Here is a 25,203-nt window from a genome sequence, read left to right as displayed (position 1 = left end):
GTGTTCACATCTAACACAATAACTATAATGACAAATATCAACTAACTATAATATAAACTATATAAACTACATAATATAAACTGTAATATAAACTACATCCACACTACAGTAATGTTGAATTTAATAGGTAAGAAGGCAAAGGAAGAGGAAGGAAGGAAGGAAGGAAGAGAGTGAAAGATGTGTGTGTGTGTGTGTGTGTGTGTGTGTGTGTGTGTGAAAAGAGAGTGCAACAGACACCAAAGTGGACAAGACAGGGACAGAGAGCTGAATTGTGGGAGTTTATGTTTCTGTCCAGTTTCCTCACCCGAACAGTGATACTATTGTTGACAGTGCTGTTAAAGTTCCCTTTGTAGAGCCAGCCTGACCGAAACACACCAATCCCTCCTCCTCCTCCTCCACCCCCACCTCCTTTGGATGACGACAGGGAGGTGGTGTCCTGTAAGATACAAATAAAGTGTGTAAAGTGTATATATACATTAGCTGTCATCCCTCTGGCACAGATGATCCTAGAGATAATCGAAAAGGAAAAGGAAAGGAAGTTGTCTAGACTAATTCAGTTTCATAATGGCAATATGTCAGGTTTGTAAACAGTGCCTCTGTTTCCAAAGATCCATGCAATAAGCTTTTAACAACTTTAAGGCTGCTATGCACTCATTTCAATGTGGACTTAGAGTACTGTAATGTTGGTGGTGTATTCAGCATGTAGCAAGCTTTATAAATGCATTCATCAGAAGATCGCCATTACCGTTAGAGGACACTACTTTAACTAGTAGCCTAAAATTTTCCTTTTTCAGTTCAAGTAATCAAGTGCTTTGTTGTATTTTCCAATAAGCAAGCATAATGCATAATAATTTATCCTGATTCTTTTGTTGTTGAGAAACATAAATAAAAATAAAATACCTGTCTGTGGTTTCTGGGTATAGTAATAAACAAATTAATAAAGAACTCTAAAGGAGATATTGCATTTGTCATTCCTGTTATTACACTGTAAAGTTAATTAAGGACCATAGATGGCTATGCAATACATTGTCTATAGTGTTAAGACAAAGGAAGTAACAATCTTCAGGCACAAGGCATCACACAGGGCTTCTGTTTTTAGTAGCAGTAAAGTACTTTACATAATGCTATTATGTAATGAGTTACTTTGAATGGAAATAATTTTGGGATGTATTAAATTACTTTTAAAAGCAATGTTCCCAAACACTGGTCAGTCATTACCCACCTCATCCTTGTCCATGTCTTCATGGTCAATCTCAAAAGAATGGGATGGCAGCTTTTCTGCTTTATATAGTTTCCTATAAAGGAATGAGGAAAGGAAGAGGCAGACATTAGCAAATATGTGGTGCTGTTCAACACATGTGCAATCCAAGAATAATGACAGTGAAATCCACTAACGCAAAGAGAGAATGATTTCTGGGATTAAATTAACCCACTCCATTTGACCGATGCAAATGACCTGTGTGTGGCCGACTGTGCTCCATCTTTCTGTCAGGAGTCAACAATAGGTATTCCTCACTAGATCCCGCTCCACTGATTTCACTGGGTCACCCAGCTTTGTGTGTGAGCCATCGGATAAAATGCCTTTGTGTGTGTGCTGTGAGCTGCAGACAACTAGGCTGCCATCTATAGAGGATAGCACTGGAACTGCTCTCTGCTAAAAGTTACACAATTGTTAAAGTTATCTGACAAGATCTCTTATGGGGAAGCCGTTTAGAAAACTGTCATTTGTGGGCTGGACACTGACACGGGATGTAAATCTTGGCATACAAAGACAAAGACAATTTCATGCTGAAGACAAGAGCTTCAGACACATGAATGTGTGAAAACCACACATACAGCTTTAGCCACATATAACTGAAAACTGACTCTTTTTTCCTGCTCTGTCAAGGTTTCCCTGATGTATTTGCATTTTGGCAGTATTTAAACGAATCTATAAACATGGAAGCTTACAGTTTAAGCTTGGTAAACTTTAAAAGAGCCATGACATATTTGTCTTTGTACTGTAATCTACAAAATGCAGACTATGAAAAGATGAGTGAACTTAATACAGTTACTTTAGCTGTGCTTGTGTTCTTCTTATTTTATAGCACATCGCGGGTATCAGTCCACAGGTCATGTGAACTGACCGAAAGTATATAGTGGCAAGCCGTGGGAGAAAGGACGAACATTCCTGTGGTTGTGAGCAGAACTCTGTCTGACTGACTGACAGCCTGACTAAATAAATGGCTGACTGACTGATGCACTGACTGAATGACTGGCTGATTGGATGGCTGGCTGCAATCTAAAAAAAGGGGCTGGGGGGAAATGAAAGTTCACATCTGCTGGAGTGGACGGCCCTTGGAGTAAACTTCTCTTTCACTCAACACCAGCCCCCATCTTGTTCTTGTTACCGACCTCCCACAACAGTGTGACAGATTTTCATTGTTGCAAATGCTAGGAGCTGTTCATTTGAACTGCGCTGCCTGTTTGACAGGTAAAAACAGGGAAAACAGCCAGCATATTGACCAAGACAGGTCACTGGCCAAGACTTGAATTCAACCAATATTGGTTCAACACTTAACAATTTTCATAATATCATAACATCTCAAAAGTTTAGAAGAATCCATGATATGTCGCTAGGCAACACCTTCAGCTTTGCCTTGCTTTATCCTGGTGCAATGTCCAGAAAGGGATCTATGAATCTTCCAAGTCCGTCAATTTTGAAAGAAAAAGACACAAGGTACTCAATTTTGATCATATATACATTATTTATTTTGTTTGAGATTATCCATGCTAACTAGTATCTTTGCTGTGAAATACAGTAACAGGATATACAAAGAAAATGGTAACAATGGGTTGACTGCATAAGGTCAATAGAAAAGGAAAAATATCTGTACACAAGGCAAGTGGAAACATAATAAGTCTTAAAAAGCTGAAAAGCAAAGGAAAGACTTACAAAAGCACAACAATACCATATGAACATTCAGATAAAGCCCTAAACAACAGCCAGAGAATACATGGAAGAAGAGAACTGCGATTTATTACCTGGGCAGCAAGCGATAGTCTCCAGCGTAGTCATCATACTTGAACTGGACCACATTTAGATCCGAGTTGTAGTACTTGCAGGCCTGGAGGAGGGGAAGAAGATTTAGTGAAAAGTGATAAAATATTAACTTTCCAAAATGATGGCCTCTCCGGGAAACCTTGACTTGGGGCAGCTCAAGCTTCTGCAGACGATTAAGAGTGTTATACTACAGTCCAAATAGCACAGTTAGACTCCAACACTCCCCAGGCCGACTTACTCATTTGCAAGCTGTGATTCATCATTAGATTATTTAAACCACATAAGGAACTGAATTAAGATCCTGCCCCCAAAGATTCTATAAAGAAGATATCTTTATATCTTAATAGATTCCTTGTCTGTCCCGTGGGTTTAAATGGCACTCTCAGATGGCACGGAGGTTCCTCACTGATGCTCTCATTTTCTTTCTCAAACACACAAACACAGAGACACACAAACAGTTTCACATCCTCTCTCTGGCTAACTGGTGAGTGTTGGTGTCTATGTTCTTTGTTATGTCATGATACTATTTTAACTAGTAACTGTCAGATATTCCGCACAAAGCAACCATATTACCAACTACAATAACAATAACACACAGTTATATTGAAATTTTATAGCTATTGGGATACAAGACAAAATATCTTCTTGAATTCTGGATACTGTGTGATTAGTGTTGAAGTGTAGGTGCTGACTACAAGACAGAAATTTCAATGAATTGTCAATGAATGTCTTCCATTCTGTTTAAAACTAGACCTTAATCAATCTAAATACTATCACTAACCATTTCAAAATAGGAAACACATTTGGCTCTAACCACAGCCTGGCCCTGACCTTAACCAAACTTACACCCTGAATAATTCTTAGGTCCAAACCAATCTAAACTCTAACCTTAACCATTTCAGAATAGGATTAAAATTACAGATTCGCAACGTAACCTTACCCAAACCTTAACCAAACTCAGACTTTAAAAATAACCACTGTCTATACACATTTTTAGAAAACATAACTGGAGCCCCATGTTGTTGTGCTGTACAAAGCACAAAAGGTGAGGGTGTGTGTCCATAAGATGGTTTCCGCCTCCCAGTAGCAGGCATCAGGACTGCCACCTGGACTCACATTAACTCAGATGCCAAGCTAAACGCACTGTGATTCAGGAACAGTACTTACAAAGCAGTGAATATAATGGTTGATAACCCATGGTAAAATTAGTATGAGGGAGAGCTACTTCTTATCCATTTCCCTAATAATAAATTCCTAACAACCAACAGTCGCTGACCTTTGTGATAGCATTGGGGACGGGGTATAGGCAAGGGGTCGCAGGGTTTTGTTACAGATCCCTCACCGCAGGTTGGTTCTTACTAACAGCTGCATAGTAACTACTGATAATACATGTAGCTTATCTGACAGGACATAGAGCCCCAATTTGTTGAAAAAAGTAAAAAACTAAGGGGGGAGGGCGGTACCACAAGTTTGGACTAATTCTTATAGCTCTTAACTTAGAAATGGTGTCGAGGCGTGTTGTTCTTCAGGGTTGTATCAAATAAGTTAACAGATGTATTCCAGTGCCTTTTCTCCTGAAAACTCACCTCGCAAGCCGCTCATACTACCAAAATTGGAGATGGTGTAGGTGTGAGCTATCAAGTGTATTGTTTCCTAACACCTAACCTTAAGCACTGACCTAAAAAGCATCTTTTTCCAAATGGGGACTCAAATTTTGACCCCAATTGGACAAGCCATCCCCAATTAACTGATCATACAACTGGTGTTTGTCCCTGAAGGTAGTCAAAAACAGACTACACACACACACACACACACACACACACACACACATACAAACACAGACTGGCAGAGATGTGCTTCGCATACACATTTACACACACAGTGCTGTCTGGGGTGTTTCTGTCTACATAGATATTATTTCTACATTGAGCCCTTGTGATTATAAGTGCTCAATCAATGACTTTCCTCGGCAATGGGCCATGGTGGGCCTGACAAACTCACACACAGACACACACACATACACACACACACACCAAATACATCACATGCAAAGACACACATCTGGTTTGAGGCATGGCGCAGGCCGGGAAAACCGCGCCACCAGTATCAGGAGGTCCTATATTAAGAACAGCCAAAACTGAAAGACCTAACCACCACTAACTGAAACTGTCTTCCATCCAAACCACAGTGGCTTCAGTTGAGTCTTGCACACACTGGGTATACACATGGAGAAAGACACCAAACACGCACATGCATACAAGCCCTCACCTGTCTGACCAGCAGACATTCAGCCTGTAACTCTGCCCCCTCAGGGACAGTGGAGTTGAGAGTCCGTCTCTCCTGAGGCACCGTGGACACCTGCAGAGGAAAAGGGAGAGAGGAGGGGCCGTTACCATGATGAGGTCACCACCAGAAAAATAATGGAGAGTCTAATGAGAATGTGCATAATACTTGTATTAGTGTTATTAAGCGTGCATGAGGGATGTTATGGCAGGATATGCAAAAAAAATATATACACTAAATCAATGTAATAGTTTCATCATTCAAAGTCCACTCCATAAATATGTATTCTCTTTCTTGGCACTGATTGTACTGATTAGACCTGTAGTTATTAATCTATCTGAAACATGAAACATTTAGAGTTAATTATATACTACTTTGGACAATCTATCATATAGGAAATCAACATTCCGATCTTTTAGCTGGAAGTTCATATTCAGGCAGAATTATAGAGACTTTACTCCTAACAATGGTGCAGAGAGGCAGTGAAAACACGCCTGTGATAATGATCTGGTTCCATGAGCAGTGACTTCAACTTTGATTTGCACAACCAATCAGCTGGCTAGAAAGCTGCACTCACAACCCAGCTGGCAAAGAAGCAGCTCTGGTGAATTTTGCATTAGCAATACTTCGCCAAGCCGCTTTCACTGTCAATTAAAGAAGCCTGCAGACTGTAGACTGTAGCCTGCAGAGACAAAGTCTATCAGAGTATATTGTTTTGTAGCCAGAAAGAACCTGGAACCAGCAGAGTCATGTATTAAAACGCCAACTCCAGGGTTCACAGACAGACAATCGTCTTTACCACAAGCAGCCAAATAGGCCATCCTAATGTTTAGTGGATCTGAGTCTGCAGGAACACATTTGCACAGTAATGAACACCCTAATGAACAAAGAGCTATGCGAAGTTGGAGAGCATAAATTGCTGGATGTAATGAAAAGACCGCAATACAAAACATGCATGGCTAAGTGTCAATAACTGTGTCATAGTGGGATTTAGGCTGAGGTTTGTGTTAGCAAACATTTATTTATGGGTTGGTTTTAAAGTGAAATATTGCTACATGTAGCTTTATTTAACATCAATCTGTTACTGACTGATTAATTGTGATACCTTGGCATTATAACCGTAAGAAACCACACCCTGCCAGTTGTATTGTTAGTGCAAGTATCAGTCAAAATTAAGACCATTTCCCATAAATCCTCCCTTGCTTACAGTTACAGAAAGGATCCCTGTGTCTTTGATCACAGGTTCATCGGTTTTCTGTTTCACTTTTACTGAATGGATTAAAAACACGTTTGGAAGTGGTTTTTCACTCTCACCACCATCTACAAGAAACTTTGTTCAGTTTCCCCCCATGAGTGCGGGAAGAATACCAACTCTTTTTCTCCCATTGTGCTCTAAAACACATTTTTCACCAAAGCCAACATGATGACACATAACGTAAAATGCTGTGTAGAGTCCAGTGCACGCTTCCAGTCTTTACAGGGATGGCCCTGTTTGTTTTCGGTAACTAACCTGTTTATTGGTGTGAAAATGAAACACATAGCTTGTCACAGCAAATGTGAGTTATGCCTGTTCCCACTACATACACATATACACTCTTACCGAGAAGTCATTGTCAGGGAAGAGGAGCAGGTCTCTGAGAGGGTCTTCTTTCAGTTCGTCTCCCAGTTCAGAAATGACAGCCTCATAGTCGAGAGGATCAATCAGCTTAGGCTTCTCTTGCTGCAGTTGGACACACACAAACAGATAAAATATTCAGTCACTATTTACTTGCTCAGCTGTTGGCAAAATGAAGTAACATTTCATTGTATATCACTGACGTCTACTGTAAAAGCAGGGAATTCATACAATGCAGAACTTTGACCAGCGGTGCTCATGAACTACACCTCCTGACAGCTTTAAGAGCTCAGCTATGGCAATAGTGATTGTAGAAGCCCATAACACTGACTTGAGCTGGTATTATTTCTTTGTTTTGTACCAAACTCTTCTTGAAGGAGGACTGACAGTACAGTATCAGTGTGGCAACTTGCACTACATGTAAAACATGGGCCTTAAAGATGGAAGCAGGCACATTAAAACTGGCAGAGCCAACACATAATCTCTGTAGTCTGGAAAAAAACATAACCATGCCATTTCCTGTGCTTTGCTGTGACCTCATCAGGAGCTAAAAGAAGCACAGAGGAAGCAGCACCACCGATGAGGCACATACTCATATTACTGCTTTGGTAATACACACTGCAGGCTCGTGCAAAATACACACGTCAAGTATTTTTTGTTTTTTTTTTTAATCTATTTGTGAGACAGTTTCATTTAACCTATCAGCCATGTTGTGCATAACAAGCACACAGCACACATAAGATTAACTTCTAAACATCAGCAGCAGTAAAAATGAGAGCTGAAACAGACTGTGGTGAGGGACAGAGAGGAAGTACTGATCTCTTTAGCCTCTGTTCACACACACGCATGCAGTGCGAGCAAGGGCTTTTACGCGCCACAGCCACCTTTACAGAAACAGAGGCCCCTTGGGACACAAACAACAGACAGCACAAGGGGAACAGGCACGAGTGTAGGAAACTCCACGATGTGCTGTCTGAGGAGGTAATCTCCTGGGATGCCCAATTAGTAATGGTTCTGTTAGAGCTGAAAATGAGATTACTATATAGGTGCTCTGCCTGAAATACGCTAAATACCAGACATTTTAATCCACACAATCCATTTGTATAGGGGTGGGAATCACTGGGAAACTCATGACAGGCTGTCACAACATTTTAACCACAATAACGAATGTAAAATAATGTAAAATAATCAGCTATGATACATCACAATATCTGCAGCGGAAGAAGAAAAAAATACTCTGGATAAGCAAAAATAATTTTCCAATGAGCAGGAGTCAGTCGAGTATTTCAGTGTTTTAATATACCGAGCAACTGCAACATGCACATGACAGAACAGCTCCATCTAAAATACCAAAAGTCAGGGAACAAACACGTCTTTATTGTTCCACCCCTAATAATGTATAGATGGTATTCATATTTACTTTTTAAAGAACACATACAGTAAACCACAACTCAGCATGCTAGTCTATGTTGCAATGGCACTACATTTTACTATATTCAGAGTCTTCTTACGTCCAAACACTGATGCTTATTTTTTGTGTAACTTGTTAATGCCATAATTATATGCTCAGCAACGAGGAAAAAAACTATCCCACAAAACCTATATAAAATACAGCCATGAGCACAGAGAGGGAGCAGAGAAAAGACATACATACAGACATGCTGACAGATTAATCGAGGTTAAGGTTATCTCATGTACACATTGTGACTGCCAAACAAAATTCATCCTCAGATGAGGATGAATTTCTCTGATCCTTGTCATAAGCATGGCTATGTGTGTCTGGTTTTTCCCTGCCAAGCTGACACCTTTCAGCTGATTCATGCGCAGTAACATTGGTGATGCAATACGTAACATTTAATCTGTCACCTTAAAACAATTCGTTCTCACAGATACAGAGCCTGCCGCAGTCTCCTGTGACATTCAAATTTAACACTTGCACATGAAGAGGAAATGAACCAGACAAAAATGTTGGTATCATAAATTCTGATGATAAAGGAAGGATTATTGGCTGGGTGCAATAACCACAAAGCTGAAATAGACTGCCCACAATAAGCAGGTGAACACATTTATAGCAGTGGTGGGCAGCAGATAAACAAGTAACAAATAGTAAACCATAGCTACGCAGTAGTCATTTAACTCTGGATTACTGATACACATACAGTCCTGAATGTGATGCTCACACTCTAAGTGAGACAGAAAGAGTTGATACATACAATACTCAGGCGGTTGAAATTCGATCGCTCTCGTTTGCTCTTAATTTTCTTCCTGAAGGTGATTTTGCTCCTGAAGCTCATTGTAACTACAAATAAGTGCTCAAGTAACAAGTGTACAAGTTACAGTGCTAAAAAGACGAGCAGCAAACTATCTACCATCTAGAATAAAACTTGTCACAGTTCCAGTCAAAGGAAACCGCTACAGGTTAATCAAACACACGCTGAGGACATATGCACTGTCAGAAGCAGAACTAACACTGAGGAGGTTCATGATTTGTGTGTCAGAGCACGTGGATGTGAAGGAAGTGGGTGGTTGATGTCCAACACACACTGTGTTGAGCGTACACAGAGTGTGCATTAACACACAAAAATGCACACAGGTTGAGGCAGCACCAGGAAAACAAAAAAATTTCCAACCGTGCTCTCTTGTTGACATCATTCATTTAAGGGTCTTTTCCGGTAATTTAAAAAATATAATCTGTACTGAAAGTAAAAGTCACTCAGTAAGATCAAGATCTAGAGATCTCAAGACTGCAACCAGACACACCTTCTTCCTTCTACAGTTAAACACTGTTATGTAAATTCATGTTCACTCTCGCGGGTGAATCAACAAAGAATGGATTGTGGCTGCTGATAGCACAATTAATTGTGCGTCACTTGCAATTGTTGTCTGTGCCGTCTCAAGGTCTGATTCCGCTAAAGATATTATAGCACAAACATGCCCATCAAGTTTTGGACTGCAGTTAGTGCAAGTGCAAGTGCTGCCTTAGTGCTAAGGACACAGTAGGCAGGGCTATGCCAGGTACTGCATGGTACCTTTGGGTGTCAGACTCAATGTTAGTGGTTCACCAGCAGTGACACACCCACAGCTATCACGCGCATGCATACAGGCACGCACCACACACACTAATACAACACCCCCAACTTCCTGTTCTAAACCAAGGTAGTCTCTGTCCCTTTTGCATTCAGACGTCTGCAAGGCAGTGTATCATAATAGTGTGATCACATGGAATGTCTACAAATAACAGCACTATTTCAGACATAATTATTCGCTGAGGCAGTGGATGTGTGCTTCCCACTTTGCAGAATTTCATATAAACCATTTAACATGACATTTGCATATTTTCATGCTTGCTGGTATAGGCACACACAAACACACACACTCACTTCCCCAGATTTAGCTCCATAGCAGAACAGAGACCTGTATTAGAGGAAACAACTTCTGATGATACAACAAACTGGCCTGACTTAGTTAATACCATTACATAAGATACTGCACACATATTTATGACTTCAACTATACAGACAAATCAATGGAGTTTGCCCATTTGAAGCTTTCAGTATTATCATACAGGGTGAACAAAAATGCTGTTTTTCACATAATGCAGTCTTCTTAGATTATGGGAAAAGTATCACTTATGGGAAAAAGTATTCTCTGTGTCATACACAGACGAGTGACAAATTTAAGAAAAAAAGTAAGGTGATGGCCCACCACTAGCAGCCACAATAGGTTCAGTGTGGCTTGAAATAGATTCTGAAGTCTCTGAAACTCTATTGGAGGGATGGAACTCCATTCTTCTAAAAGATACTGTACATAGAGAAGTATGGCATCATACTATAGATTTTATAGTAGGGTTGCAATGCATAAACCCCTCATTACAAAGAAAAAAGCACATCTGGGAGTTCAGTGGTGAAAAAAACATAGACACTGGTCTCCAGAGATGTGGAAAAAAGCGATGTGGTCAGATGAGTCGTCCTATATTCTGGACTAGTGGGCGAGGGCATGTGTGGCGTCCACCAGGAGAGCACTGCAGGCCTGACTGCTGGACCCCTACAGTGAGGCTGTCCGCTGACTCTGCTATGATATGGGGGGGTCATTTTCCTGGCAGGTTTGGCTCCACTCTTCCCCTTAGAGGGAAGACTCACTGCAAGTCAACAAAGTTATTCTGAGTGATCACCTTTATGCTGTGATGAAACATTTCTATCCTGGGATTGGTCTTGTCCAGAATGACAATGCTCTGATCCACAGGGCACTGAATGGTTTGATGGGGATGAAAATCATGTAAATCTTGTGCTGTGGAATTCACAGTCACCACATCTCAACCAGGTTCAAAACCTATGGGAGATTTTGAAGCAATGTGTTAGACAGCACTCTCCTCCAAAACACCAAATGAGGGAATATCTTTTGGAAGAATGGAGCTCCATCTCTCCAGCAGAGTTCAGAGACTTGTACAGTCTATGCCAAGGAGCAATAAAGCTGTTCTGATGACTAAAGGCAGCCCAACACCTTAGTAAAATACAGGAATAGCTGTTGGTTATTCCTTTAATTTGTTGCCTCATTTGTCATATCAAAATGAACTTCCAGCACAAACTCAAAAAGAGAGAGAAATCATTGCATTGTGTGCTGTAAAATATGTGCTGGAGATGTGAGCATAACCAACAAAGTCCTCACCTGAACCATCTGCAAAGTAGCACTGAAAAACACCCCTAAATGTCGTTTCCCTTGATACTTGTTAAGGTTGGCTAATGCAATCAAAATAGTCTTCATCAATTTCAGTATCTGTAATGAAGGCAGCCATTGTTGAGTGAGATAAAAAAGGATAAAAAGCTAAAACTTTTTTGGCTATTTGCATAACGCTTGCCCTCATATCCCTTTGAAATCCCCCAGGGAACAACTGTCAGCACAGAATTAATGCGTTCCTTTTAATATGTTCCTTGAAATGCTCTGACTTTAGTCCATTATAAGACATTATAACACATTATGTGATTATGGTATGCTACTCATAAAAAAAAAAAAAAAAAAAAAAAAAACTTTTATTGCACTGATAAACCCCTGGCTTTTGTAGACTAGATGGAACAGAAGATTTGTTCTGTGCTAACTGCTGTTTCATGAGGACTGCTTTCAAGCCCCCATGGGCAACAAGCCAGAGAAAATGAAACATTTTATCTTTTTTTTTTTTTTTTATCTTGGTAAAACAACTGACATTGGCTACCTATCTTCCAAAATCCATGAGGACTGTGCTGGCCATATTTAGGCTACATGAACTGCAATACCGTGATTTGAACTGCAGCAGATGGATGAGATATAACCTGTAGCCGACTACAGACTGAGCGTTTTCAGTCCAAAATGGACATTTATTTTTCAGCACTACTTCACAGATGGCTCAATCACCCCATGCAGTTCAACTGTAGCATGATTTTTAGCAGTAAGTACCCCAATACAATACAGATGGTCAGTAAAACTGCTGTATTTGCCAGTAAAGAACACAGAAATACAGCCAAACTTCAAAAATACAAAAATCATCTTTTAACTCGTTTTCACGGTCTCACTCTAAATATACTACAACAGGCCACAGGAAATGGAACAACGCTGATTCCATTCAGTTGATGGTCGTTTTTGCGGGTTACATAGTGTGAAATTCAAAAAAAAGAAAAACTTTTAGGCTTAGGCGAGATGCTTATTTGAAATGTTCACACCTCTAGTACACATTTAACAGCACTCCTAACATAAAGATTTCTGTCTTTGTTTTTCCCTTTGTGCTGGAAGCTCATTATGATTCAGCGAATACATGACAACAAGAAAGGCGCCAGCAGTCACTGTTTCCCATGATTGTGTCTGTAAACTGAGAAGAGCTACAAAAGAGTGACATGACAAGGCCCTGATACTCCACCAGCAAGATAACAATACTTTTAAGCAATGCATTAATCGTAATCTGTGTTAGCCTAATTTAATAACCCTTAGTAAGTCTTTGATGTTTTGCCTCTGAAATAGTGAATCATAATGACGCTTTTAGCACTGCACTCCTTCAAGCCGATTTAACAGCCTCTTCTGAACACAGCAGCAGTACACGCCAGCTTGCCCTCCCTCCCTCAATCCTTCCCTCTCTCTTCTGCACCAGCTGCCTCAGCTGGCTCCATCCCTCCATCTCTCACTCTCTTCCTCTTCTCCATCACTTCCTCATCTCATCAAACATCCCCAGCACCCTCCCTACTTCACACTCCTGTGTCTTCACACTCCTTTTTCTTCTTTTTATTTCATTCATTTTCTCTTTTTTCATGTTCTGTCTCTCAACCGGCTCCCTTGTTCACATCTTCACCTCATTAATCACCTCTTCTCTGTGTTCTTTTTTTGTATCACTCTTTTAATGCCCCTCTCCACTGTTTTTTTTTTTTTTCCTGCCCCTCCCTCACAGCAGGGGTGAGGCAGAGTGGGTGTTGATGTTGGTAAACTACAGCTGTGTCAAAGGCACAAATAGAGCACAAGGCGGCTGGCTCACAGCACGGCTTCCCTCCAGCATAACTGTGAACAAGGGAGTGAGACACAGATAGAGGAGAGAAAAAGAGACGGAGAGAGAGAGAGAGAGAGAGAGAGAGAGAGAGAGAGACGGGGGAGAGGGGAGGATGACTGCTGTGAATGAACAGAAAAATGTGATGTGAATAAATCAAAGCTGAGAAATGAATAAGATGGTGCAGACCAAAGGGAATGAAGGAGTGCCAAAAACCAGAAAAGAAAGGCAGAGATTAAAGAAAAGAGAGAGGGCTGACAATAAAGACCCGGGGTTCACCCCTTTGTATATTATCTGCACAAGCTGGTCTATGTCACCCTCAAGCACAGGGTTTAAGAGCTTATCGTTCAGGAAAAGATGAGAGGAGAGTGTGACAAAGACGGAGAGAGGGGGGAACTGTGGGAGATGACCAAGAGATAGATGGATGGAGGGACTGAAACAGCTGATGCAGCAGAGAGAAGAAACCAGACAGAAGCCATCTGCTTTACATCATTACAGGACTATAAGGTCTACAGAGAGACGCAGTGGGACTTTCAGGCATTCAGACTGCAGAGAGAAGCTGCTCCTCTGTCAGTCTGACATGTTGAGTTAGCGGCATGCGGCTCATGAGCATTTTTTGTAACTAACCGTCTTTCAAAATATACACGGTACTGTGGTGACTGGCTGTTTGACACCTAGTGTACGCTTTGTATCTATTTAAACATGCACTATGCAACGATTGCCAAAGGCAGACTGAAGTGATGATCCTTTAGATGCAACTGATGAAAATAATCACATAATCTAGCAGTGAGTCGGCCCAAAAATGAGAACCATGCAGGCTTGACAATCAGATAACATGCGTATTCAATGTTTTCCGTCAGCTGAATCTAAAGGCCACTTGCTTTAGTCTATCCATGGCGATATTGCATATAGTCACCTTCAAGCAACTGAAGCTGAGTGAGAGAACAGTCATTTACACAAACTGACAACAGCCCACATTCTGCAGTGGTTGGACCAATGTGCCATTTCCTAATTTACAGATCTTGTAAACTACTGAACATTTCACCACAACGAAAAGTATATGAGTTGCAGAACAGAAAACGGTGACCTTTCTCTGAAGATGAATGACTTTTTTTGGTAAGCCACAAAGCTACCATTAGTGACAGAAAAACAGAGGGGCAAAGAGACATGCAGACACAGTATAACGCATGAAGTGAATGCAGAAGAATGACAGTGGTCAAGAGACTGAAGCACTTGCATTTTTCTCTGACCACAGTGGCAATGACAGAGTGGCAGACAGACAGAGAGTGTGAAGCCTGGAGGAGAAGAAGGAGGACTGTGTGTCTGGCAGCCAGTCCATGAGCTCTGGTGTTGCATGTGTCCCAAGTGCAGCCCAGCCTCGCTTTCTGCTGTCAATTACGGCTGGGCAAGATGGACAGAATTACATATCACAAATCTTTCACCACATATTTCAATACTAATAGTGCGACAATATTGTAGAGATGATGCTGTCATGAGATATTTATACAGACGATATTTTGATAAACAATCTTTAGTGAGGACCAAGTAGGTAAAGGCAAATCATAGAAAGCAAGAACAAGTTCACAAAAAACTTTAATGCAGCTGTTAATACAAGACAACACTTGCACCACGTTATTAACTAAGGATATCCAAAATCTCAGACAATATTTATTCTAATATCACAACATTGATAAAATATCTACATAGTGCCCAACTCTACTGTAAATCCCATTTTCTGCCTCAATATAATGCAGCATGGGTTAGACCCTAACTTCTCAAATTGGCACCAAAAAAGGGTTCCCAGCCCCAGGTGGTGTGGGTCCCCTAATGACAAATACAGTCATATGTTCCGTTACATGTTTTATGATCTGTTTCATTAAAAAATGAGATATCCAACATCAAAGTTACACAACATGTCATGTTAGGACCTTGCTTACAAAGGAGTTGTGTTTTTCAATCATCTTTGTTTTTTTAAGTCATGACTGTTGCATTGATTTGTTTTTCCAACAGGAAGAAAAAAACATTTTAGAATACCTTTCAGTTTAATTAAGTTTGCCATTGAGATCCAAGCCTGGAAAAGCTAAAAAAAAAAAAAAAAAAAAAATCATCGACAGAATTACAGTAATGCACTAGTTTCAAGCAAAGCTGGACCCAAACAGACCAGCTCCCTCCCCTATACTTGCAACAATCTGCAGGGGAACATGGTTTTACAGTGCACACTAACATGGCTCTACTTTGTCACAAAGACTGGAAGAAGGGCATCACAAAAGAGGGGAGGTTTACAGAGAGAAAGAAAGAAAGGGGAAATAGAGGGGGCGACTGTAAAGATCACACCCTGCCAAAACTCTGACATTTTTTCCACTGGGCTTAGAGAAACCAGGGTCTTTCTGGGAATAAAGTGATCTGTCCAACACTGGAGGATACAGACACCAAACAGATGGCGGACATGCAAGATACAGAGGAGGCTGAAAGTCGTGCAATGAGAAAGCCATATCTAATGTTATGCTCATTCATTCATTCATTCAATTACTTGTTCACACAGTTGCTTGCCCACCATTTTATTCATTGTTTTGTTTGACTAGCTATTTTTGTCATTCTCTCTTGCCATGAGCGAAGCCATATGCAGAGAAAGCAGATTTTTCCCACAGAAACTACATTCCTCAGGTCTGACCCCCCCCAACCCCATCCCATCCCAATCCCCCTTTATTCTCCTCCCTCTTCCCTCCACTTCCGTCCTTCTTTCTCAGCTGAGGGACCCAGCCAGGCCCCACTCCTAGGTAATACATCATCATAACCAGCAGAAAGAACAAGAAAGACTTTAGGGAAGAGAGAAGGAGAAAGGTTGAGCAGCAAGGAAAGTAAAAGGCATGAGAGAACACAGATGAACTGAATTAAAGTTGACACATGGTAAAAATTATGGCTCTGAATCAGCAAAGCTGAAATTCAATTGTTGTTTTTTGGCTCCATCAATGCCCTCATCATTACAGCTGAAAACACACATCCACACATGCACATCCAAACATGTACATGTGTCCAGTGCAGTACACGCACTCTCTCCACACCCACACACTCCCCCCTGCCTACCCACACATGCATTAGGTGGCAAGGCACATCAGACTAGAGTAGGGGATTGCAGTCATGCTGGTTACCATTACAATGATGGTTAGAGGTGAGTCGGTAGCGGTGTAGCCCTCTAGGGTGGGCGTGGCGGCGTCCATTGACAGCTGGTCCTGCCGTGAACACATGTGACTACAGCCAGCTCCACCCACTGAGCGCAGGAGCAGGACCACACTGGCTGAGCAACCCATAATCCCCTGCCGTTGGCTCCCAAATCCAGCCTGATTCCGTCCAGTCCAAACTGTGATTTAGTTCAGACTAGCTCAGTCTAGCACTGCCAAGTTCAGTCCTACCTGGTCCCCTTTATACTTTACTCCTTCACAGCTTCAGTCTAGCTTTGGTGCAGCTGTGGCCCATACCCAACCTGGTAAGTCAAACTCCTGTCCCAGCACCAAGCCCTCTGGTCCAGCCAGTGGTGCTGTGCTTGCTTCAGTCCCAGGGGAACATTTCAGACTCCATCCTACCCTGCCCTGCCCTGCCCTGCCTCACCTATATCTCTCCAGCTCCACTCTTTACCAGCCCTGCTTAGCTTTCTCTGGCTCCAGTGTGCTGCTCTGCTCCACTCTTCCTCTTGCCTCCAACCCCTGCTGTTGCTGTTGCTGTTGCTGAGCTTACACACTGGCAGCCTTACATGGGTCTCTCTCTCTCCCTCTCTCTCTCCTCTAACACACACATACACACACACATACACTGCAGCTGTGCACAGTTCAGCCCAACCCAGCCCAGCCAACAAATCACCATCTGCAATAGCTGTCAGCTGACCAGAACCAGCCGCTGTGCGCACGCACACAAACACACGAGCACAAACTGGTTTCATAATTTTTCTGATTTTCACTCTGCGGCACTCTCCTTCCCCCTGCTACTCTGAACACACCAGTCATTTCTGTGCATGTGCGTGCGTGTGTGTGTGTGTGTGTGTGTAAGTGTGTGTGCGTGCAATACTGCAGACACACACACACACACACACACATACACACACACTGTTGCACAGACAGGACCCCCAGTGCAGACACATTATCCCAACATGTGTCTTGCCTCTCTTTCTCATTTAATTTGATTCTCTCAGTTTGTGGAACAGACTGTTGGATTTTATGTTTGCTTTATTTTTTTTTTTTTTTTTTATTAGGAAAGAGGTGTACATATGTACTGTGCATGTATGTGTGTATGTGTATGCATGTGCCTGTGTGTGCTGGAGTGTGCATGCAATAGATTTCTACAAATTCAGTTTAATGTTCCTGAGTGGTGGTTGGCCATGTGTTCGACTCTGGGGGAGGGTAGGGGCCGGTGGAGGTTGCAGGAATGGTGAGCAAGGCTTTACTGAATGGAAAGTGGATGGAAAGTGAAGAGTGGGAGGCTTCACAGATGAAGTGTGCATGTTGAGTTTTACGAGCGTAGAGCAGAGTAGAGATAGCATGTGAAATTTCCCTGAGTTTGGCTCAGCATATTGACATAGACAGGCATCAGAGCACAGAAAGGGCCCGTACTAATATCTGAAACACAGAGCCAAGAGTCTGCAGCTGAGCACCGAGCTGCGCTGAATCAGCTCTGATCTCCTTCAGCTCCTCAACACCAGCAAGGTTTAATCCATTTTACCAATCTAACTTTCCTCAATAATGTCTGTCTGCTCTCGCTCTGTTGTTCTTGTCGTCCTCTCATTGTGTGTGGCTATGCTGAAAGAAACCATGTTCATTCTCCAAACAATAGTTATGTTAATGTTAAATGGCAGGTTGCCATTCTTGTCAGTCTAAATTTAAAAAAACTTTGTTTTCCTCAGAAAAACAACATCGTCCAAGTTGCTGGATAACTTGTTTTGGCCTTAGATATAGACATGCTATCTATGTATCTATCTATCTATCTTTTTTGATAGTCCTTGTTTAAGGGAATTTCATTTACAAAACAATGGAAGGTCAAAGTTAGATGTGAAACTGAAGTCACTGCAGTGTGAATGGACTGAGTGCCTGTTTTCTGTTTTCATTTGCAAAAAAAAAAAAGGTTGCATCACACAGTTTAACAAATGCAAGGTCAAACTTGTAAATGCAGATTCCACACATGTAGAGGGATGGTAATGGAAAAACCTGTGGCGATACGGGACAGATAAAAGCATCACTGGATTACACAGGCACAACAAACTGCTTACAGCTGGAATCATTTGGGGGATTATTTTATAACTTAAAGTCTGGTTTTGCTAACAGGGAGGAGGCAGTAGTGCTGTCATGGATCACAATGAGTTCAGAATCCATCAGCACAGCTCAAAATGAGCGATGCATAATGAACAGGTCAAGATGTTTGTATAATCCGGGAACAACATGGAGGAATCACATTTTCTGACTTTATGAGACTGCTCTAGTTGCTCATCCCTGCACTATCGTCACAATAGCGATATGTAGGTTATATGGTCAAAGATGTTGTGATAATTGATTTTGGCCAGATCACCCAGCGCTAACCATGCCAATGTTGTTAAGTCATGATTAGGGTCATTAGAGTCCCTGTGACAGATAATCCCGCCCACCGCCCACATACACACTCATTATTACAACGCTTTATCCAGCTAAATATAAACATTGCAGCACAGATGCACACACACACACACACACACACACACACAGACACACACACACACAAACATGAACAATTCCTCTCCCACACAGTGTACAAATGCTCATGTCCCCCACACAGTAGCAGATGACAGTGCAACACCCCCACCCCCCAAACAACGACCACCAGCACCTCTCAGTAACGGCTCAGTAGCAGCAACATGCTTCATACAGCAGCTACAACACACAGAACCACAGAGATGGGCTTTGTTTGTATGCCAGGCCTCCACAATGGTCCTGTCATGCAAATATGCCCACACAGCCATGCTCTCTGGCTGCCAGCAGACTCCCCATTTTACACAGATCGCCTGGTGTTCTGCTCGCATTTGATCTGTCTGCCTTCACACATGGAGAGATTATAGTACTGTGAGAGGTGCAGTGTGGGGTTAGACGACTAATATGTGTTTTGTTTTTATGTTTTTTTAGGTAAGTCCCCAAATCTGTTATCTTCCCATCCATAGTTACTGATACCAAGACTGATATCAATCAAAATTTTTGTGAGAATCATAAAGCAAATGCAGGCGCAAAAAACAGGTTCAGATTTTCAGACAGGCCTGTGAAATTTGCTTAGATTACGCTTTATTGCCAGAAGAACTGAAATGTGTCTAATGCCACAAGACACACTGTTCACAAATCAAGAAAAGCCAATTTTATTTGTATAGCCGAGTATCACAAATCACAAATTTGCCTCTACGGGCTTTATACCGATACGACATCCTCTGTCCTTAGACACTCACATGGGACTAAAAAAAAAAAAAAAAAAAAAAACCAATGGGGAGAAAAATAGGATGAGGCCAAGAGACCAAATTGGAAGAAACCACAGACAACCACAAAGCATATAAAATGGCAGCATTAAATATAAAGATTAACTATAACAACAAATCGACAGCATATATTCATACAAACATCAAATAGAAAATTATACAAATATTGCACTGAAGTGTCACAGGTAGCCCATTCTGTTTTCTTTCTTTTTTTTTTTTTTTTAAACAAAACACCAAACTAGTTTTACTCTGTTGCTAATTTTACAGTTCTGTTAAGTGACACACTCCTAGAAATAGAGATATTGAGAGTAAAAATAATATTGAACTGACAGCAATATTGTACTTTCACATGGTATCAGCCATGATGTCAGTCTGCTGATGTATTAATCCATTCCAACATCTTATGCTATACAGTGATGTATGTTCACACCACAGTGACATGGATGGAGAGGTAACTGTCACTGAAATCACTTTCTTTTCCCATGCTTGCAATACTGCAGCGGCACTGCTGCTCCACCACCAAAAGGACTGGGTGGGCTGCATGGTAGCTTCCTCTCTGCATTTTGTCTGTATTGTTGAAGCCACTTTGAAATGGCTCACCTGAACTCGCTTTTAAAGAGAGACAGAGTGAGGAGGAGAGGAATTTAAAAAAAAACACCTGAGGCTAAATTCAGTGAATTAGATGGTGACTTCTGAATTAGTCATGAGGACCTCCGGCTTCCATGGAAAGGGAATGAGGAAACTCTGACACAAAAGCTGTGGCTGAAACAGAGATATGGAGATGATACGGTGCAAAACAGCACAGCTCCCAGACCACCTGTCCTCGAGTTACAGTCGGTTAAGAGCATAAATAAATAACACAATGGAATGAGAGAGAGCAAAACACTACAAGGATAATGTCATGTCCCTAGACAAAACCACAAGCCGCCTCACCCCCATGCACACAATACGACTAAACACTCTGCTCTTCCATTTTTCATTCTTCCCCCCCTTCTTTTGCCTCCTCTCTCTCCCACTCTCATTTTTCCTCTGTTCATTAACTCTACCCATTAACTCAAGCTGCCAATCTCTGAACTCTCTTGGGTACGCCATGGCAAAACTAAATGCCATCCGCTGAGAGAGTTTGCGTACATGTATGTCTGCGGGCGTGCGTGCACCAGTTCCACTGCACTGTATCTGCGTCTACGGGCACTTCTCTTTGTGTACTTGCCCGTGTTTCCGGGTTAAAGTTGTGTGTAAGTCCGAATCTCGGTGAAGGATGACATCAGTGGGGTTGTGTGGGGCAGTGTGCCTCCATCATTTGTGGAGTTAATGTTTTCCAGCTGTACAGCCTCTGCACAACCATAGCAACATAATCCCTCTGTTCCTGACAGAACTATTACTCTGCTGAACAACGCTGACAGAGAAAAACTAAGAGCAACAGTGCTGTGTGTTGGAGCGCAGCAGTTGGTGGTAATGTGCATTAGATTGGTAGGACTTTGACATGCATTTGCACATGAATATAGGTAGATTAACTCTTTAGAAAAAATAATCCTATGCTGTTTTACTGACTCTTCATACCACAGACAACTAGCCAACTAGGCCAGCTAAGAAACCGCACTCCATTAAGACTCCGGCACACTGCCTTGTAAGCAGTTAGCTTCGCTATAGTTAGCCTCCCTGTAGAGCTGGAGGCTGACTCATGGCAGCAGTGTTTGATGTGGTGTAAAGCTCCACTGAGTTTACTTGGGAAAACACTCCCTTGTTCCCATGGCGACCACAACAGGAAGGATGCTGTCACTCAGAAGTGCTGGTTTCTCAGCAAACTACAGCTTGACCTCCGTCAGTCGCACAGCAACAAGAGGGACAAGGGGTCAGCCTCTTTCGAGCTGCCCTGCCTCCCTGGCCTGACATAGCACATGCACAGTCTCTCTCACAGATGCCGCTGCAGAGATGGATAGAGCACATTGTAAAAAAAAAAAAAAAAAAACATTCAAAGAGTAGAGCTGAGTGGAAAATCCAGCCAGGAAACCAGGCTTAACTCTGCAGATGACAAAACTGAAGATAAAGTAAACCTGGACTCCTCTGCTTAGGTTCATCTGTCTGTGTCAACTGTTTTCCTATTTTCTTCTTCTCTTCTGTCTCTTTTCTTCTGCTGGGTCAGTTGAGGGTGCAAACTTACCACCTCCGCTAAAATGTGTTTTTCACACACTATCTCTTCTCACTCCGTGTTACTGGTTTTATGTTTGGTGTTTACAGCAGTGTAGCTCAAGGTGTTACCGCATATTTGTGGTGATTGTTCCATTTAGGCCTCGGGTGTATCACATGTTGGCGGTGTGTGTGCATGAGTGTGTTTGAATGAGAGAGCATGGCTTGTCTCCCCTGAGATCAACCATCATGATGTGTTGTTCTGAGTAAAACCTCAGCCTGCGGATGCAGCACCAAAGCACATCACCTCAAGCACAAACAGGAAGAGACAAGGTCTTCAGTGAACCTAATGCACTAAGCTACTCTGGAACGTCCCACTTGCCTATGTCTCTATAATCTATAGAGCATCTCTAGTAAGATAATGACTAACAGGTTCAGTGACTCTGACAAAGCAGGACGAATGTGTATAATGTCTGACAGAGCTGCATCTGGCTGTGACTTGAGCTCTTTCCTGGAGGAGGTCAAGTGAAGAGGCAAACTGAGGTCTACAACACACTGCCAATGCCATCTAGTGCTGAGAACTAATCACAACAGGCTCAACACAACAGGCTCTGTGGATGCAGAGGAAACAGGGTCCACTGCTGTGCCTCTGGTGCCGCGCTAACCCCTTGATTCAAAGTCCCTGTCTGTCTTCCTTACTCCATTTGTTTGTGTATGGAGGAAGACAGGGCTTAGAGAGCATTGTGCAGACATCTGTGTGAGAATGTGCTTGTGCGTGTGCGTGTGTGTCTCCTTCCTTACACCATGTCTTTCCTAAATTTCCTCCAGGAGGCGCTCTATGCCAGAGATGTGTATCTGGTCCTCTGGCGGCAGTGTTTGTTTAGAAAAGGAAGCTATTAAAATGTCTTTAACTGAGAACTTAAGTCCGGAGGCAGGGGGGAAGTGGGAGGAGGGAGGAAGGAGGGGTTGGGGGTAAGAAGAAGAATATGGGAGAGGGGGGCAGCATTGAGAAGGAGCTGCCAGGAACAGAGGACAGTTAAAAGTTTCCATTCATTCTTCTTGGACTCTCCTGCTCCTTTGAATGTATTCTGTAAAAAACCTCCTAAACCCTTTAAAATCAATGAACTTCAACCTTCTTCCGTTCCCCATCTGACCATCCAAAACATTACTTTCCTCCGTTCTTCCCTTTCTATGCTTCTAACCATCCAAAACATACACAGACTGTAGAGCCAAAAACACACTGCAATTTCAAAAAGTCTCTATGACACTTGAACCAGTCTGCTATATGACTAATCACTATAATCCTTAACCCTTAGATGCATGGCTCACCGATACCTACACTCTTCCATGAGTGGGGTCAAAAATGACCCCAATTGGAATGAATGCGTTTTATGCTGTAAACTTCAGAAATTTCTTTCATTTTGGTTAAAGATGATGATTTTTATTGTATTTTGGTCAACAAAAGAATTATTTCATGTTTGACATGTCATTTATCACTTTTAATAAACATTTTATCAAAAACATATTTTTAATAGGTCAAAAAAGTAAACATCCAAAAATTATCCCTATTCGAAACAATGTGTTTAATGCAATATTTCTTCATTTTGGTTTTAAAATAATGATTCTTATTATATTTTGGTCAACACAAGAATAATTTCATGTTTTACATGTTCATTTATCACAGGGCTACTAAACCCGCGGCCCGGGGGACACATACATCCCGTATGTAATTTTTATGCAGCCCGCCACTATCATATAATAAAAATATTATGATTCTATCTAATCATTTTGGGAATAAAGCCTCATTTTGTTGTAACCTGATCATTTCATCATTAATCATTGCATGACAATCTTTTATTCAGTGAGGTTTGGCCTTGAATGGAAATGTAGCAGTTTTCTGTATGTTTCATTCATTTTTAGACTAGTCATGTAGCCTGTGACAAAATTATTGTTTAAACGTCCAAATTAGGACAGACATTTTTAGCTTGTGGCCCTTGGAGCTGAGTTCTGCTGAGTGGCCCCTGAGCCATCTTAAGTTGAGTAGCCCTGATTTATCACCTTCTTTCATTTGATCAAAATATTGCTATCAATGCAGCTATCAAAACGTCAACATTCATTATTTGTCTGTCTGTCTGTCTGTCTGTCTATGCACGTCCACACATATGTACACACACGCGCGTCTTCTCTCTTCTCACTGTGAGCAGGGGTTATTTTTGACCCCACGTATGGAAGAGTGGGGTATTGATATAAAAAATGCAATTACTTAAAAAATATAACAATTAGATACAAATCCAAATGGCCTAATGTCAAAGACAACCCATTTGAGGTATACATGGAAGAATAAATGATACAAATTTAAAATGACTAAGATATTGCACCTCTGGGGTCATTTTTGACCCCACTTATGCATCTAAGGGTTAAGTAAAGGACTATAATTGGATTAGTTCAAAAAAAAAAAAAAAAGAAAAGAAAAGAAAAAAAGGAGCACCTCTCAAAGGCAAGAGATCCAAAGAAAGGTAAAAGGCTAGAGGTGGGGTGAGTGATCTTGATATGATGTTATTTTGACAGATAATGAAACTGCAAGTACATCCTACAACATCTATTGAAAGTTCATATTCATAGATAAACACAGTTTACGGCATCAAGTCTAAAGTTACTAAATGCTATGAGGCCAAGAAATGTCCCTACTGAACACTTTTCCTAAAAGATCAGCTTTCTATCATTTATATATTATCTTACTTATATGGGCTTATTTGTGAGAAATGACACTGCTTTGGCTGCTTTTGATGTTCAGCCTTTTGCTTTGAAGGAGTGCAGACCTGGATATTAATTCAACAAACCCACAGTGGATGGAGATGCACCAAAAGAACAGACAATAACAGCCGCGCTTCACAAATAATGTGAAACCATCCTTAAACTTAATAACACAACACAAAGCCCACATGATAAAAAATACACATAAAAACTAAATAATTAAATAGGGAACATGGGCCAAACAACAACGAACTGGGCTAAGTAAATGTCTGTTGCCCAAAAGCATGCTGGGAAACTCCACTGACTGGAGTTTTGATTTGCAGAGCGCATAATCATTAGGGTGGGTTTCCTAAACCCTATATAGTTTTAATGTGGAGGAATATCACTCATTTTATATTAAAAATCTG

At 41.5% G+C, this 25,203-nt stretch overlaps 1 protein-coding gene across 2 annotated transcripts in view; it reads right to left on the bottom strand.

Moving 5' to 3' along the window:
- Positions 1-25,203, bottom strand: part of dock10 (dedicator of cytokinesis 10) — a 69,339-nt gene that overhangs the window by 30,722 nt on the left and 13,414 nt on the right. Inside the window, exons 1-6 of one of the 2 annotated variants that reach the window (XM_030066698.1) lie at positions 16,590-16,748; positions 6,927-7,046; positions 5,312-5,401; positions 3,025-3,107; positions 1,223-1,295; positions 305-436 (exon numbers count right to left, since the gene is read on the bottom strand). In XM_030066698.1, coding sequence (XP_029922558.1) covers positions 305-436; positions 1,223-1,295; positions 3,025-3,107; positions 5,312-5,401; positions 6,927-7,046; positions 16,590-16,748 — 657 coding nt within the window. Of the gene's footprint in view, positions 1-304; positions 437-1,222; positions 1,296-3,024; positions 3,108-5,311; positions 5,402-6,926; positions 7,047-16,589; positions 16,749-25,203 lie in introns of those variants that run through there. The other variant, XM_030066700.1, reaches the window with a different exon arrangement.

This window comes from Myripristis murdjan, chromosome 13, assembly GCF_902150065.1.
Source record: "Myripristis murdjan chromosome 13, fMyrMur1.1, whole genome shotgun sequence".
NCBI classification, from domain to species: domain Eukaryota; kingdom Metazoa; phylum Chordata; class Actinopteri; order Holocentriformes; family Holocentridae; genus Myripristis; species Myripristis murdjan.
This window is presented reverse-complemented; position numbering and strand designations above follow the sequence as displayed.